The sequence below is a fragment of the Castor canadensis genome, chromosome 4 (genome assembly GCF_047511655.1).
Source record: "Castor canadensis chromosome 4, mCasCan1.hap1v2, whole genome shotgun sequence".
NCBI classification, from domain to species: Eukaryota; Metazoa; Chordata; class Mammalia; order Rodentia; family Castoridae; genus Castor; species Castor canadensis.
In genome coordinates this window covers 157,462,639-157,478,653 of record NC_133389.1, presented here as the reverse complement: position 1 = coordinate 157,478,653, position 16,015 = coordinate 157,462,639, and the positions used below count along the sequence as shown (strand labels likewise).

The window sequence follows — 16,015 nt, the reverse complement described above, 5'->3', positions numbered from 1 at the left end:
TCCCCTAGTTACAAGACAGCATTTTTTCCTGGTGGCCATTAGTGTCTCTCCTTTTACCGTCTGCACATTTGCTGTGAGTGTGTTGCTAACTATAGATTGATGGCCTTTAGAGGCCTTCGCTGTGCTGGGTGTGAAAGCACAGGTGTTTGATGTCCTCTTCCACACACTCATAGCACAGAATGATGAAAGATGACCTGACTCCATTGGCAGCAATGGAGTAAGCTCTTCAGACAGTCACCTCGGCTCAGTGAGCTGCCAACACATTGCTGAGGAAAAACACAGGCAAGCTGTAACATTAGCCTTAAAAAGAAGGGTGGCAGTGGGAGGGGAGTGGAAAGCACCTGCATTTTCCTGCTCTGTAAGTATCTCAGACTCTTGGGAGATTTTTTTAATTTTTAGCTCAAAGAGAAGTGTTTTAATCTCAAGACAAAATATATCTATTTCCAAAATTGCTTTTCACCATTAGCTCAGATTCGTGCTTAAAATTAATTTATGGAATTTAATTTTATTGTTTCTTTATCACATAAAATTAGAATATATATTTGTAATAGAAAAAAATGAAAAGAAGAAATAAAAACAAAACTAGGACCTATAATCTTGCCATTCATTGATAAACACAATTGAAATTTTACTATACACAGTTCTAACCTTTTTATCTTAAACATGTACAAAGCCATATTGTACTGATAAAGAAATGCAACTGTCATTCAATTGGAAGATTTGTTTGGGGCTTTTTGTTGCCCCTTTGCCCTTCAGGTCCTTCTGGAACTGATATGATTCTCATGTACTCCGCTCCCGCAAATGGAAGCACCAGCCTCCATTTCAGCAGTTTCTATAGGCAAACACTGCAAAATGCTGGCCATATAATGTATTTCTAGACAGCTGCATAGGATGAGAAACACGCCTTTTGTCTCCAAGGTCATGATGGCTCTGCTGACTTTAATTCCTTTCACTGGAGCTAGTGAGGACAACTCGAAAATGCCAGACAGAATGACAGCCCCCAGCCCCATGATCCCAAATGAGAGAGAGAAAGAGAACACAGAAATCCCCTTACACATTACCCCCAGGCCCTTTTTGTGTTGTTCTTGCCAACATAGCATCCATCCTGCTATATATATCAGCTGTCACTCCTGTCCCCATCACACTGGACACTGATCATTCGCTGTCAACAGCAATGGGAAAGGTGAGGCAAGAGAGGTGCCATACCATGTCTGTTGAGTATCTACTGCACGAGGGAATGTATCTTCCAGCTCACCATTTGTGTCGCACTGTCTGCACTGCAGATCACCTTCTACAAGGACCGCGCTTCCAGGGCCGCTGTTATAAGTGCACCAGTGACAGCCCCAACCTGCAGACCAACTTTAGCCACTGCAACTCCATCCGTGTAGACAGCGGCTGCTGGATGCTTTATGAGTGCCCCAATTACCAGGGCCACCAGTACTTTCTGTGGCGCGGGGACAATCCAGACACACAGCAGTGGATGGGCCTCAGCGACTCCATCCGCTCCTGTTGCTCAATTCCCTATGTGAGTTTTGCTTTACCTTGAGTGACATGACAGCATCAGTGATCAGTGGCCATCAGTTCCTGTTTGTCAGTGTTTCTCACTAGTGTTCTCAGCAAAGATAGGAACACTGGATTAGTGCTCACAGCAAAGCCAGACCCTCAAACATTAAAAAAAAAATGTGAACAGTGATTCACATAACTACATCAATATTGTTTTAGAGCATAAGAAGTCATAACATAGACTTTAAAATTGAACTTGGCTGAATAGTCATATGTGTCACAAAAGAAGGAAATCCTATCATTTACAATGACAGTGATGAACCTGGAGGTCATTATGTTAAATGAAATAATAAAGGTCACATAATCTTACTCATATATGGAATCTTAAGAAGTTGGTTTTATAGGAGTAGAGAATAGGATGGTGGTTACTGCAGGCTGGGGAAAGGAGATTTACGGAGATGTTACTCAAAGGTTACAAAATTACAATTAAATAGAAGGAATAAGTTCAAGAGATCTATTGTATATGTTGACTATAGCTAGTGATTATATCATACGTTCTTTAAAAATACTAAGAGAGTGGATTGTAAGTACTTTCACCATAAAAATGTAGCTATGTGAGGTAATGCATTTGTTAATTAGCTACAATTTATTCAGGGCATACTTCAAAACATCATCTTGTACACAATAAATACAAACAAATTTTCTGTCAATTTAAAGCTAAATAAATCTGAAAAATAATTAAATTAAGCTTGATAGCATCTAAGTTCAATAAGAAAAAAAAGCCTAACTAAATAATTATTTTTTAATGATAAAAAATTAACAGCCTTTTGGAGGCTAATATAGGTAGAATGTGTTCTGACTGTTTTGGTGATTTTTTTTTTTACTATACTTTATGATATACTAGCCTATAACTGCAAACAGCCCACTTCATCTTGTGTGACTCTGTATTTCCCAGGAGTTATTAACTAGTTTCTTACAGAGACAGAAAATTAATTAGGATTTCATGGGACATGGTATTCACCCATGTGCTGCTTCATGATTTTAGTGACATGGTGTATCTATTTATGATTTCTGATGGCACCAAATTATGCTGTTTAGCAAGGAGATTCAAGAATTGAAATCAAAATTTTGCATATGCACAAAGAGATATAAAAAACCAAATATTTCTTTGGGGTAAGAAATGGGAATGGTTCAAATGACTTCACAAAATGTCATTTGAAAGTAAGTAGACTCAGAGCAAATACACAAATCAATGTGCATATGAATGCAAGAAGTGACTTTAAGACAAGCTTGACGGGATTCAGTTATTATGGTGTCATAATGGAACATTCCAGAGTTCAAATCCTCTCTGCAGACTCACTACCCATGGTTGTGATAGATGGCTACTTACAAAGAAAATGCTTTCACTCCTTACATTTTAATGTTAGTTTCTTCCACAAGATCTCCAGGTCACCACTGGTCAGGTCAGCTTTATTTTAATGCTCTTTAATCCTACTTCTTACAACAAGGAGTAGGATTAGGGAAGAAACATACTTTAGAGGGTAGTCTGAAAACCATGAAGACACAGGCTGATTGTCACTTTTGCTAACAGCAGACATGTACAGCATTGCTGTTCTTCTTTTTTGTCACAACAGACCAGCTGTCATAGGATAAGGCTATATGAGAGAGATGACTACCGAGGCCTTGTGTCCGAGCCCACGGAAGACTGCTCCTGCATCCATGATCACTTCCATCTCAATGAGATCTACTCCCTCCATGTGCTGGAGGGCTGCTGGGTCCTCTACGAGATGCCCAACTACCGGGGCCGGCAGTACCTGCTCAGACCAGGAGACTACAGACGGTACCATGACTGGGGTGCCATGGATACCAAAGTCGGTTCTCTGAGATGGGTCATCGATGTGTACTAGGCTGTGCTTTTCTTGCTATTATCCACATAAAGATACAATAAATATACAACTTGTGTTCCTGGCACTAAGTGGCTCTTGCTTATCTTTAAGTAATGACTGAATTCTAATAGGTGGTGGTCCAGACAACTTACTGGACCCTGACAGTGTTTTGAATGTCCATTTCCTTCCTGTTGGTTAGGAAACAGTATTTATGAAGCATCCACCCCTGTCATGACTTAGAGTCTGAAGGAGAGAGGAAATGTGAACATGATGAACAACCATTAGAACTCACAGAAAGAAGAAAATAAAGAGCCCAGTCTGGCTTCCACACCAAAAACAATGGGAGATTAGGGTAGCTGATGTCTCAGAAGAGATTACTCAAGAAAAGATGCATGAAGAAAGGATTTTAGGCATAATTTCCCAAAGTACAGAAGGCCAAGCCTGCTTAATAAACTCATCCACATTAGGAAAAGTGCTAAGAGCTAAACATCCTGATCTCTTACCTTGCCTCTGCTGCTTACCAGTAGAGTGACCAAGTCAGCCCAGTTTACCTAGGTCTCTCCCAGTTTTAGCACCAAAAGTCTTCCATCCTAGAAAGCCCCTCAGTTGCAGGGAAACCAGGAAGGTTGGTTGCCCTACTTTCTAGCTTATCTCCTTGAGCAAATCACTTCTCCTCTGTGTCTAAATTACCTTACTGAAAACTACTAGTGGTAATAAATTCCTGTTTCACTGAATCGCAGGATAATTATGATGAAAAGATGGGAAAAGATGGTGAATACAGACAACATTTTGTTACCTTTAAATCATTATATGAATGTAAATGTAAAAATAAGTGTATCCTCAGTATTTTTCTCAAATTCAGTATCACAATATGGGAATCTTTGTTTTGGACCCCAGTATGAATTTTCATCAATACTCAATTATCAGAGGCTCAATTTTCTAGAATAAGGTATTAATATTTGCTATTGTGCAATATCACTCTAGCAGAGCTGCTCTCCCAGAATATTGGTTCCTTTTCCAAATTTATATGAGGAAAAATAACACCTATCTTCCTTGACTTCTTCATAGAAATCGATAAACTGGTTCTAAAATCCATATAGAATTGCAGGGACCAAGAATAGCCAAAACAATCTTGAGAAAGGACAAACAGTAGGAATATCCAGTTCCCAGTTCAAAACTTACCGCAAAACAATGGTAATCAAGACAGTGAAGTGCTGGCATAAGAACAGACTATAGATGAATGGAATAGAATTGAGAGTCCAGAAGCAAACCCATGTGTCTATATTCAGCTGAGTTTTGACAAAGGCATGGAGACCATTCATGGGAAAAGAACAGTCTTTTCAATAAATAGCACTGGGACAACTGGATATCCATACATAAAAATGAAACTGGACTCCTGACTTACAAGATACATGAAAATTAACTGGAAAGGCATACAGACTTAAATGTAAGAACTCAAATTATAAAACTCTTAAAATAGAGGCATATATCTTTTTGACCTTTAATTAAGCAATGATTTTTTTTTTTTGGCAGAACTGGGATTTGAACTCAGGGACTTACACTTGTTAGGCAGGGGCTCTATCACTTAAGCCACTGCACTAGCCCTTTTTGTGTTGGGTATTTTAGAGATGGGGTCTTGTGAACTATTTCCCCGGGCTGGCTTCAATCTTTGATCCTACTGATCTCTGTCTCTCAAGTAGGTAGAATCATAGGCGTGAATGACCAGCGCCTGGTTAGCAATGATTTCTTAAGTATGACACTAAAAACACATGTAACAACAACAAAAACTTGGACTTTATCAAAATTAAAAACTTTCTTCATTAGTTTTCTGAGATAAGGTTTCACTATGTAGCTCAGGCTGGCCTTGAACTTGCTATGTAGCCAGGATTGACTTCAAATTTATGATCCTCCTGCCTCAGCCTCCCAAGTGTCTAGAATTAACAGGCATGCTCTACTGTTCCTAGCTCTCTGTGTCCTTTCGACAGTCACCCATCATTGTTGTATTAGAAGTCCACACACAAATGGGCACGCCAAGAATTACAGAGCCCTTTATTTTTGGTTAAATACTGAGCTCTTACAGTGAGGCTAAGAAATCACTTTATTGACACACTAGAATTTAATGGAATACCTTTTAGAGTCAAAGATTCTTAGGGTTAGTAAGGACAGAGTAGGATAGTAGGGTGATGTGGCTGGTGGAAATTCAAAAAGAATATGACATTGGACCTACTAAGAGAATTTTATACTTTAGAGAAGATATAAGATATGCACATCTCAAGTGATAAAATGCAAAGCAAGCCATTGGTGTATGGAGAGGCAATTAGTTCAGGTATTGGACACAAATTTAAGTTCAATGCCCAGTTCCTCCACTTACTATGTGTACCTTTCTGGATTTATTTCTCCATAGTGATCAGTACTATGATCAGACTTGGTCAGTAGTGACCCTTGGCGTGGACTGGGTGCTTTAAAGCACCTCTTTTGTATGAGCAGAAACCCGTGGGCTATTTAACATTCCCATACCTGTCTTTCTAGACCATGCTCCTCATACTTGGGGTTCTGAAATCCCCTCCATTTAGACCTAAGTTCCAAGGCCTAAGAGGGAGTTTTTCATGAGGACTGTCCTCCTTAGGATAGTAGCTAAAGGACAGATGTTTGGAGTATGGGGTGTGAGTGTTGGACTTGAGGGCGGGAATGAAAGAGAGGATGTTATTCCGTGGGTGGGGGTCTATTTATGCTCTTGGTCCAGGTTTCTCAAATATTTGGGGGCAGTTTTGATAATAATTGTGCGGATCAGGTACATGATGTCATTTGTATAAAATTCTCCTTACAATATCTAGAACATACTACCCACTCATTAAACAGTAGGCTATTATTATTATGTTTGTCATCGTAGCCAAATAAGTACCTCAATGTTGGCTGCAGGTCCAGTCTACCTACTTAAATGAAAGCAGAGATGGCTTACTTCAGCAGTCCTGATGAACATAGAGTTGAACTTAAATGCTGAAGACACAGAAATGGTTACCAGAGAGCGGAAAAAGATGCCTGAAAATACCACAGAAAAATTCAGATTATAGACTAAAGCATTTGTATGGGTACAGGAGGAAGGAGGGTAATAAACATTTCTACTGAGACTTCTAACAGGCCTCAGGTAAATTTAATGGCTTCTGATTGAATGGCTTTGTTTTTGGGAGAAACCAGGGTTATATCAGTTTGATTTAAATATTTTGATATATATAACCATGAATTCCTAGAGGACCTTAAGTGCCTTTAAATTTTTCTGATTTAAAAAAAAGTCCCATCATTAAGAGTTTTGTGCTTGTTTTTTTAAAAGAAAAATGAAGCTTGTATATAACTTCAGAGTTAAACTAGGTATTTAACTCTTTGTTATAAAAAGGCCCAGACAAAAGGCATTAATTTTCCTCATGTTGTAGAATGAGGAAGTTGGTGAAAATACAAAGAGATGTAACAAAGCATGTCTCGCTGCATCTAAGACCCAACATGTCTTTCTATTGACCCACCCACTTTCTAAAATTTCTTTCATTATTGTCCTTCACAAAATGCTGTTCAACATCTTCTTCTCTGGCTTCATTCATTTTCCTCTCCTCTTCTCTTCTCTTCTTTTTCCTTCTCTTCTCTTCTCTTCTCTTTTCTTCTCTCTTTCTCTGCCCACCTGTCCTGTCTCTAAGCATTAGTCATTACAGGTAAGATCTAAGACTCCAACCCAATAGGCAGTTTTATTGTCACTGTGATCAAATAACTAAGGAAACCAACTTAGAGGGAGGAAATATGTATTTTTTGGCTCACAGTTTCAGAGGTTATAATAAAATCCATCATGGTTGTGCCCATAGGGCAGAACATCATGGCATCAAAAACACATGCCAGAGGCTACTCATCTATCTCATGACAGATAGAAAGGCCAGGGGGGGCAGGGCAAGATATAGCCCCAAGTTTATGTACTCAGTGATCTAATTCCTGAAGTTAGGCCATATCTGCTTAAGTTTCCAGAACCTCCCCAAATAGTGCCACCAGCTGGGGACCTAGGCTTCAACACATGAGCCTGTTGGGGACATTCCATATTCTGACCACAACACCTGGCTATGCTCTTCCTCATTCTAATGCCCTCCACTGTCTCAGGGAAACCTCCACAGTGTCTGTCTACATAGTTGGCCAGGTTTCTGGGTCATTTTACCTCACCTCAGTCTTCCAAGATCACCAATGACAGGACAGAACTGGAAAGTCTCAGAAGCATTAATTGTGGTAGGGAGTGGGCAAAAGTGAGTGTCTGGACATGGCTTTGTGATTTTGGACACCCACATGTGGTGACCTCATATGGAAGAGTTACTGTTTCTCAGAATGGGGTAGGAATCATTATTGTTTAGATGTTTCTCCTGTTTCCAAGGCTCCATTTATCCACCTAATTAATAAGTAATTACACAGGATAGAGAAATGTGACATGGTTATTATCCTTGAGATTATTACCATCTTAAACAGAGGGAAATGAGAAAGGAAAAACCACATGAGAAAGACAATGCAAAGTTGGCAGAAAATAAGGTGATGAAGATGCTCAGAGGAGGGAGAGACAAGTAAGGATCAGTTCTTGGAGAAGACTTTCTAGGAAGAGGGGCCTGGAATACTAGAAGACTCAGTGGGAGATGGCAAACTTCAGGGAAAGGGAGAGAGTTCCAGCCTTGGGAAACAACCATCTTCCCAAGGCCCAGATCAGCAGAGTCACCCTGGTAAGTAACATGGATACCATGTGAGTTCTGTTCCAATAAGGGAACCATTACCCATTATAAGTTTCCCTTTTTATAGGATAGTGTGAGTCAGTAGGGGACACACAAGCTGCTTGGATTGGTGGGTATCAGCTATTTACAGATGTTGTTTGCTGTATATTAGCTGCCGTACACCTGGAACTTTGTAGCAGCTGGGATCCTGGGAGCCCTTACTCCTGCCAGGACAGCAAAGCTGTAGTCTCATGGAAAGTGGTGAGAAAGTGGTTGTTTGTACAAACTAGGTGAAAATCCAGCATTTTCAAATATCCTACTGCTTCAGTCACAATGGGCATTAATTGATCAAGTCAAAGGCAGGTCATCTGATTTTTGTGATCTAAGCACTGAACAAATAATATCTTTAATTAGGCTTTTATAAACTATAAGAGGTCCCATAAAGCCATAACACCTAGCACCTGTACTAATTTCTTTCTTCTCTTCTATTTTTTCATCACAGATGACCAGTTCCCAGGGTCATCTGTGATGTACCAGGTAGCAACAGAAGCCACATGCTGGAGCTCCCTGAAGACTCTGCTCATCTCAAGGACATCTTCCTCCAAGCCCCAGATCCTTATAAGTCCCTAGATCTTCTAAAAGATGTCCTTCTTTAGAAGACAAGCTAGCCCTTGAGGCCCAAAAGAAAACAAACATCTGCCAAAGCAGGCCCTTCAGGAGAGTTACAGTTGATGCTAAACATGTGCAATCCTTAAATTTCTCCTACCAGAATTAATCATACCCTGCCGTTTCCCTGACACTTATCTTTCTTTCATAGGATTACTGATCCTTCCATACATCAGCACCAAACACTTGGTCAATTTGTGTGATTTAAAAGATATTTCCCTACAGTCCTGAATCATGTGAACATCATCACAAATAAAAATCTGGGTGGTTTTAAATAGCATTAGATTAATGCTCACTGGGTGATATTTCATCATCATCCCCTAACACAAATGACACTGAATATATTAGGTCTTATATAAAAAAAAGTTTTAATTTTGGTCTCTAAAGGTTAGAACTTTCAGCATATGAAAATGACACTTTATATTTCTTAGAAATTCCGTCAGGTGATGGACTCTGTTGAGTACTGGCTAGGCATTAAGCATGGATATGGTTGACAGTCCAGTATGATTTTTTTCTTTTCCTTTTGCTAATTAGCATATTAATTATACAAAATAGTGGAATGTGTTGTGACATTTTCTTACATGTCTGTAACATTCTTTGGTCATATTGACCCTATAACCCTGTTTTGTTCCCCCTTCCTCCAGAATAATTTTTCATTCAGTCTTTCTTCAAATTTTCAGATTAAAAGGCTAAATATAATCACCTTAACCACTATTACTAATCACTCTATTTAAAAGATGACTTAGAAGAAAATGAGAGTATTCTTCATAGTGTGAATAAAACAACCACACATGGCTTTTACATATAAATAATCCTGGAAGAAAAGCCCAAAATGTTAACTGTAGTTCTCACAGCTCGTAAGACTGTGATCAATGCTTATTTTTTCTTGGAGTGCACACTGTGGCATACTGCGCTCAGGCACTCCTTCCCCCAATGCTAACAGCTGAAAGCTAAATTTGTTCCAAGTAATTTTCCTCTGCTGAAGGGGGCTACCTTGCCCCAGTTCAATACTTTTCACAGTGGAAACTCACATCAAATTACTGGGGAATGCAGGGGCTCACACTCCTTACTTCAGTCCACCATGACTGTAGCTCTAGAGTTCTCTGTGGGGCAGGCTGAGGCCACCCACCACCATTGCCCTAGTTCACTCTCAGCTCACAGTGACAATCACATGCAGGGGAAATTTTGTCCAGCTGATAGAGGAGAAAAAAAGGCTGGATGACCTTGGTTCAGTAATGGGTTGGCTTGGTATGTGGGTCCAAAGCAAAAATGACATGTTGCTGTATGAGGATAACTCACTTTGGGTGGGGGTGGGGCCTAAAAACAGCAGAGAGGAAAATTCTCCCAATGTGTGACCTTAACCTTAAGAAAGTGTATCTGGTCATCCAATTTGTGTGGAAAGAAAAGTAGCCTAAGACCAGGACATACACAGAAATAGTGAACAGTAGTGAGTGGCTTGGCTGGTTGGGCCTGGGCCAGAAAAATGGAAAGATTGGAATGTTAGGGACAAGAAGGTCTGGGATAGAGACACAGAGATGGAGATATGGGAGTGAGCACAAAGTATGAAGATGAATGCTTTCCATATTAATGCCTATTGTAGGACATCTACCATGGAAGGGATGCTAAGCAATCCAGTAGACAGAATGAGTTGGTCATTTGATATCAGATAGTCTCTACCATCAGCCACTCTAGTGCTGGCACAGTGAACTCCTGAGCAGAGTAGAATGTTCATTAACCTTACCAAGGCTAATTCAGCTATAATCACTACACAGTATCTAGTCTTCCAGCAAGACTGACCAACTGTGAACCCCAATATGACCCAACACCTGGAAGAGACCAATCAACCACTTGATGGTAAGTTGAATACCTGGATCCCATCCACCTTGGAAATGACAATGACTCATCTTTATTGGAATCAATACACATTCCAGATCTTTCTTGTCCTGAGGAGTATTGGTCAGTAAACCTACTGCATGCTAAATAACATCTTTATGAATAATAACTGTATTTTCCAAAACAGAAACAACTCATGAAAGGAATGACATTGTCTTAAATCACTTTAATGTCATGTAAGCCTATAGAAAAAAATGCCACTGCACATTTTTAAAAGAATAAGAGTGAGAAAGGCAAATATCCTCTGGTATTATTTTTGAAAACTGTCCTGATAGTATGAACACTTTGGAATTGTCTCAGGGATCTTAGGGGCCCTGTTCACATTGTGAGACCCACACTGTCAAGAAGCCTTGAAGTCTGGCATAGACACTGTTCAGCACCTCACATCTGAGGAAGTGGACACTGTGATGATCGGAGGGCTTCTGCATTACACCTTACACTACTCAAATCACTCTCATCGAGGAGGAAGTGTTTTAATGCTGAAGAAAAAAGAAAGATCCTAGAACATTTGAAGATAGACAAGGACATCAAATAGCAGGCAGGCTTCTGGTTAACCTCCAGCAGAGGAAGGATTTAGGACCCTGAGGTGATGAGAGGAGGGCCACAACTATCTGCTTTCCTTCCTGTTACAGCCAGGTATGGAGAGCCCACTGTAGAACATGCCTCTGCTCTAGGTTCAGGGACAGAAAAGACCTAGAGAGACAACCCAGCATCCAGAAGCCCACAATTTCCAGTTAAGTTGCTATTCTATTTAAACTAATCCCCCAAATAACAATTATAATTATAGAATTTTGAATTTGAACTAAGCGTTAAGCTTTTTAAAGTACTTTGATTGCTTCTCTTCATTCCTTTTGCTTAAGATTCCCTATTATTCAAATTCTAGTTTATAAAAAGTTTTTTGAAAAACAAAGTACCTGTCCCTGTAAAGAATACATTGATAGGTTTGATTACCTTTGAGAAAGCAATTAAGCAGAGTAAGCTGTAAAATAAATGCGTGGGGATGGAGTTTCGCTCTCCCTTTTGCTCAACTAAAAGAGTAAAGACTCTTTTCACTTTGGTGGCAACAACAGCTTTAGTGAATCAGAGCAACCCGAACCTACCAGAAAGAATCAGAGTAAACCATTCAGCCAACCCCAATGACCAAGGGGAGGGAGCGGGCGGGGCGTGCAAATCCCCTTACTCCCTGGAATGGGCTCTTTTGTGTGATTTCCTGTGGAGGCAGCAGTCAGGACTGCTATATATACAGCGGGCGTTCCCCCAGAGCCACACGGCACCGAGAGAACATCTGCGAACTCTCTCCAAAATGGGGAAGGTAAGTTCTGGGTACCTGACGCAGCATCCTCAGTGGGGGAAATCGCTCATGTTTGCACGTCTTTTCCTATAGATCACCTTCTATGAGGACCGCGGCTTCCAGGGCCGCTGCTATGAGTGCACCAGCGACTGCCCCAACCTGCAGCCCTACTTCAGCCACTGCAACTCCATCCGTGTAGACAGCGGCTGCTGGATGCTCTATGAGCGCCCCAACTACCAGGGCCACCAGTACTTCCTGCGGCGCGGGGACTACCCCGACTACCAGCAGTGGATGGGCCTCAGCGACTCCATCCGCTCCTGCCGCCTCATTCCGCAGGTGAGTGTGGCTCTGTTTTTATCACGGAAATAAAATACTATTTTAAAAAGTTATTTTAAACCAAGTAGTTCCAACTAGAGAGCAGGGAGTGGTAGTGCTTGCTGCCTATTGATCACCACCCAGTTTAGAAGGGTGCCATTCTTCACAAAGTCTGATACAGGTTATTAAAAATCATGTTCCCATATTTTGCATTTTATTGTAATTAAGAATGAAAAGATCAGAGACTAATAAACAGTAGGCTACAGCAGAGGTTGAATTTACAATTTGTTCAAGATAATAATTTTTCATTCCAAGCCATACTGAGTCAGAAACCCAATGTATCAAAATTTTGCAAATACAATCTGAGACTGTTTAGTTGATTACAAATATTTTGGTTTGCTTGGCCTTACCTTCCAACTTGATTATTCTTCCCTGTATTCTGCTTTCTCTTGTAATGTGGTGGTCAGTACTTATTAGCTCACTTAGAATATAAGTTAGAGGAAAGGCCAAACCCAACCTAGAGATTTATTATTTTCTGGGGAGTGATTCCAGAGTCCCTAAAAGAGTGGACTATGGGAGCATGAGACACAGTGTCATCAAAACTGAGTTTAATGAAGGTGATTTTTGACTGTCAGTTGAGAAGAGGTGGCACAGAAAGAAGCTGAAGAGTCAGATGAGTTGAGATTTGAACTGAAACTGAGGTTATGAAAACAAATAAGGGCAACATGGCATCTTATTTGTCATAAGAGCTTCATAATCCTATGCTCCATAGCACCCATGAAAACCAATACATTAGTCTTACAGAAAATAGCTAAGTTTTTTATTCTTTTTAACCAGCGTAATAAAACAAAATGATAGTTACTTTTTCAATGACTCTCACTTTTCTTCTTTGAGCAGTGCTATTTAAACAAGTACTGAATTATGTAATTTTTATTTTAAGCAAATCTTGATGCCCAGGGACCAGAGAATGATAGATAAATATTGAAGAATTGCTGAGTTCTATGCCCAGCTTTTCCCATGAGTCACTTTATTCCTTAGATGTGGATTATTGGGGTAGAAAGACTCTGGCCTCTGCAACATTCTTGTTCTGGTAGCAAACACACACTTAGAACTTCTGGGCAGGTGTGGCCAGGGAGGTACAGGGACTGGAACTTCAGTTTTGCTCCATTTTGGCTCATTTGCTCTTTCTTTTCTGTCTGCCACCACAGCACTCTGGCACTTATAGAATGAGGATCTACGAAAGAGATGAGTTCAGAGGACAAATGTCAGAGATCACAGACGACTGTCCCTCTCTTCAGGACCGCTTCCACTTCAATGAAATCCACTCCCTCAACGTGCTGGAGGGCTTCTGGGTCCTCTACGAGATGCCCAGCTACAGGGGAAGGCAGTACCTGCTGCGGCCAGGAGAGTACAGGAGATATCTTGACTGGGGGGCTACAAGTGCCAAAGTTGGTTCTTTAAGACGAGTCATGGATTTTTACTAAAGTATTGACATTCTCCATTTTCCTCTTTAGAATCTAATAAAATCTGTAGCTGTGTTTCTGGCACTAATAGTGTCCTGTTTTCCTTCTAATCTATTAAGCATTCATAAACAACAATGGCACTAAACTAAACATAACATGTTTTCAAGATGGGGAGCAACCTCTTACAAAGAAAATAATGTATAGAGTATTATTTCCAGCAGTCTTCTAATGACTCTAAGCATGCAGACTTGAAGAAAGTTCAATTCAATTAGGATAAAGCTCTTTTGGTTGTACTTAAAAATATATTTGCAGCTATAATGATTAATTACTATTTATGGAAACACCAAGTTATCTCTCTAAGTTGTCCCCATTGTCCTTCCTGATAAGTCATAGTTGATGAGGAAAGTCAAGAATCATAAAAAAAACAAACATGTTACCAATTATACTCCTTACCCTTCTAACAATAGACACCATCCCCCCTTTTCCCTATTTCATTTCTTCAACATTATTCATCTGAGACTTCAAATCCAAATATACATCACTATCTCTTTACTCTATGAGCTTTGTAGAAGACTTTGAGACACTTACCAAAACTACATGCCCTGAGGAAACTCAGTCTTGTATCATTTTAATAGGAAGTGATCTATTATGACTTACACATGGAAAATATTACTAAATTTTAACAGGAATCTAAATTTTCTGGAGAAGTTTGTATAACTGTATATTTGTTTCCCTTCATTTTTAAAAATGGATTTAAGGCTGCCAATATAGTAAATTAAAAATAAGTGGAAGAAGAAATCAGGTCATAGAAAAACTAAGAGTAGGAGAGATGAGAGGAAACCAAGAGTGAAGTTAAAACCTAAATTGTGTGCTATGTTAACTATAGATAGATCTAGATTGTGGTCCAGCAGCCAAGGCAAAGAAAGAAACAAGATCAGTTTCATGACTCATAGTCTAGAAGACAAATAAATCAATATCAAGACAAGTCTAACTATCCCCTGTACTAAAGCCTGAAAGAAAGTTTTCTTGTAGGTCCTGGTAAAGAGAATAGTGAGTAAGTATCTTCAAAAATATCCTACAGTCATTAGATAAGGTTCTAGGGTATTTCTTGTAAGTTTATCAATCAAACTGACAAGTTTGGGTCAAAATTCATTGGAAGCATCCCATCCTTTGAGAGTCTAATGAGTTAGCCCATAACCTACCCTCTGGCCCACTGCTCTGCACTCTTTCTCACTAGGTGGATCATCTCACCTTCCCACAAGTGCTGGCCCTCCAGGCATCACACTGACCTAGAGGGAGACAGAGCTCCTTTTCCTCTGACTCCTGACCTGTTTCTCACATTCAGATTTGATGTGTGTGCATTTATTATAGAGGTTCTGGAGACACAGGTGCAAGTTTACATCATAACAGTACAACGATACCAAATTTAATATAGATGGCTGCTGGGGCTGAGGATGTAGTTCAGGTGTAGAACATTTGGCTAGTATGCACAAGGCCTGTGTTCAATTCTTAGTACTGAAAAAGGAAGTATGAGATGGCCTTGCTTTAGGTAGTCTATAGGTACCAACTTGCTTCTGGCTGGCCTGCCTTCTTTCTCTTTTCTCCTCCTTTCTTCGTGTTTGACCATACCCACAAGGCTATTCATGCTTTTAGTTTCTCCACTCATCTCAAGTCCTTATGGTCTTCATACCCAACATTTAAGTGTCTTTTAAACAAAATAAGCATACAACCTAATACTTAAACTGGGTCAGATTTGAGAATGAAGAAATGTCCTATTAGTAATTATACCAGGACAAGAAGCAAGAGCCACACCATCTCTAGCAATAAAGGAAATGCAAATTAAAACCACACTAAGATTCCACCTCACCCCTGTTTGAACAGCCATCATCAGCAACACCACCAACAACAGGTGTTGGCGAGGATGCGGGGAAAAAGGAACCCTCTTACACTGCTGGTGGGAATGTAAACTAGTACAACCACTCTGGAAAAAAATTTGGAGGCTACTTAAAAAGCTGGACATCGATCTACCATTTGATCCAGCAATACCACTCTTGGGGATATACCCAAAAGACTGTTACTCCAGAGGCACCTGCACATCCATGTTTATTGCGGCACTATTCACAATAGCCAAGTTATGGAAACAGCCAAGATGCCCCAGCACTGACGAATGGATTAAGAAAATGTGGTATCTATACACAATGGAATTTTATGCAGCCATGAAGAAGAACGAAATGTTATCATTCGCTGGTAAATGGATGGAATTGGAGAACATCATTC

General features: G+C 40.0%; 2 protein-coding genes across 2 annotated transcripts; both read left to right on the top strand.

The window, feature by feature from the left end:
* The first annotated feature begins 1,174 nt into the window (after window positions 1-1,174).
* On the top strand, window positions 1,175-3,436 carry LOC109677190 (gamma-crystallin A-like). The gene is given in 4 exon segments (XM_020153310.2): window positions 1,175-1,183; window positions 1,284-1,302; window positions 1,305-1,525; window positions 3,138-3,436. Coding segments are annotated over 4 exon segments (522 nt in total). The 3' UTR covers window positions 3,411-3,436.
* Window positions 3,437-12,059: 8,623 nt separating this feature from the next.
* Window positions 12,060-13,759, top strand: LOC109677186 (gamma-crystallin B). The gene is made up of 2 exons (XM_020153306.2): window positions 12,060-12,296; window positions 13,484-13,759. Exons 1-2 carry the CDS (start codon window positions 12,174-12,176, stop codon window positions 13,757-13,759), a joined length of 399 nt encoding a protein of 132 aa, XP_020008895.2. The 5' UTR covers window positions 12,060-12,173.
* The last annotated feature ends 2,256 nt before the right edge of the window (window positions 13,760-16,015 follow it).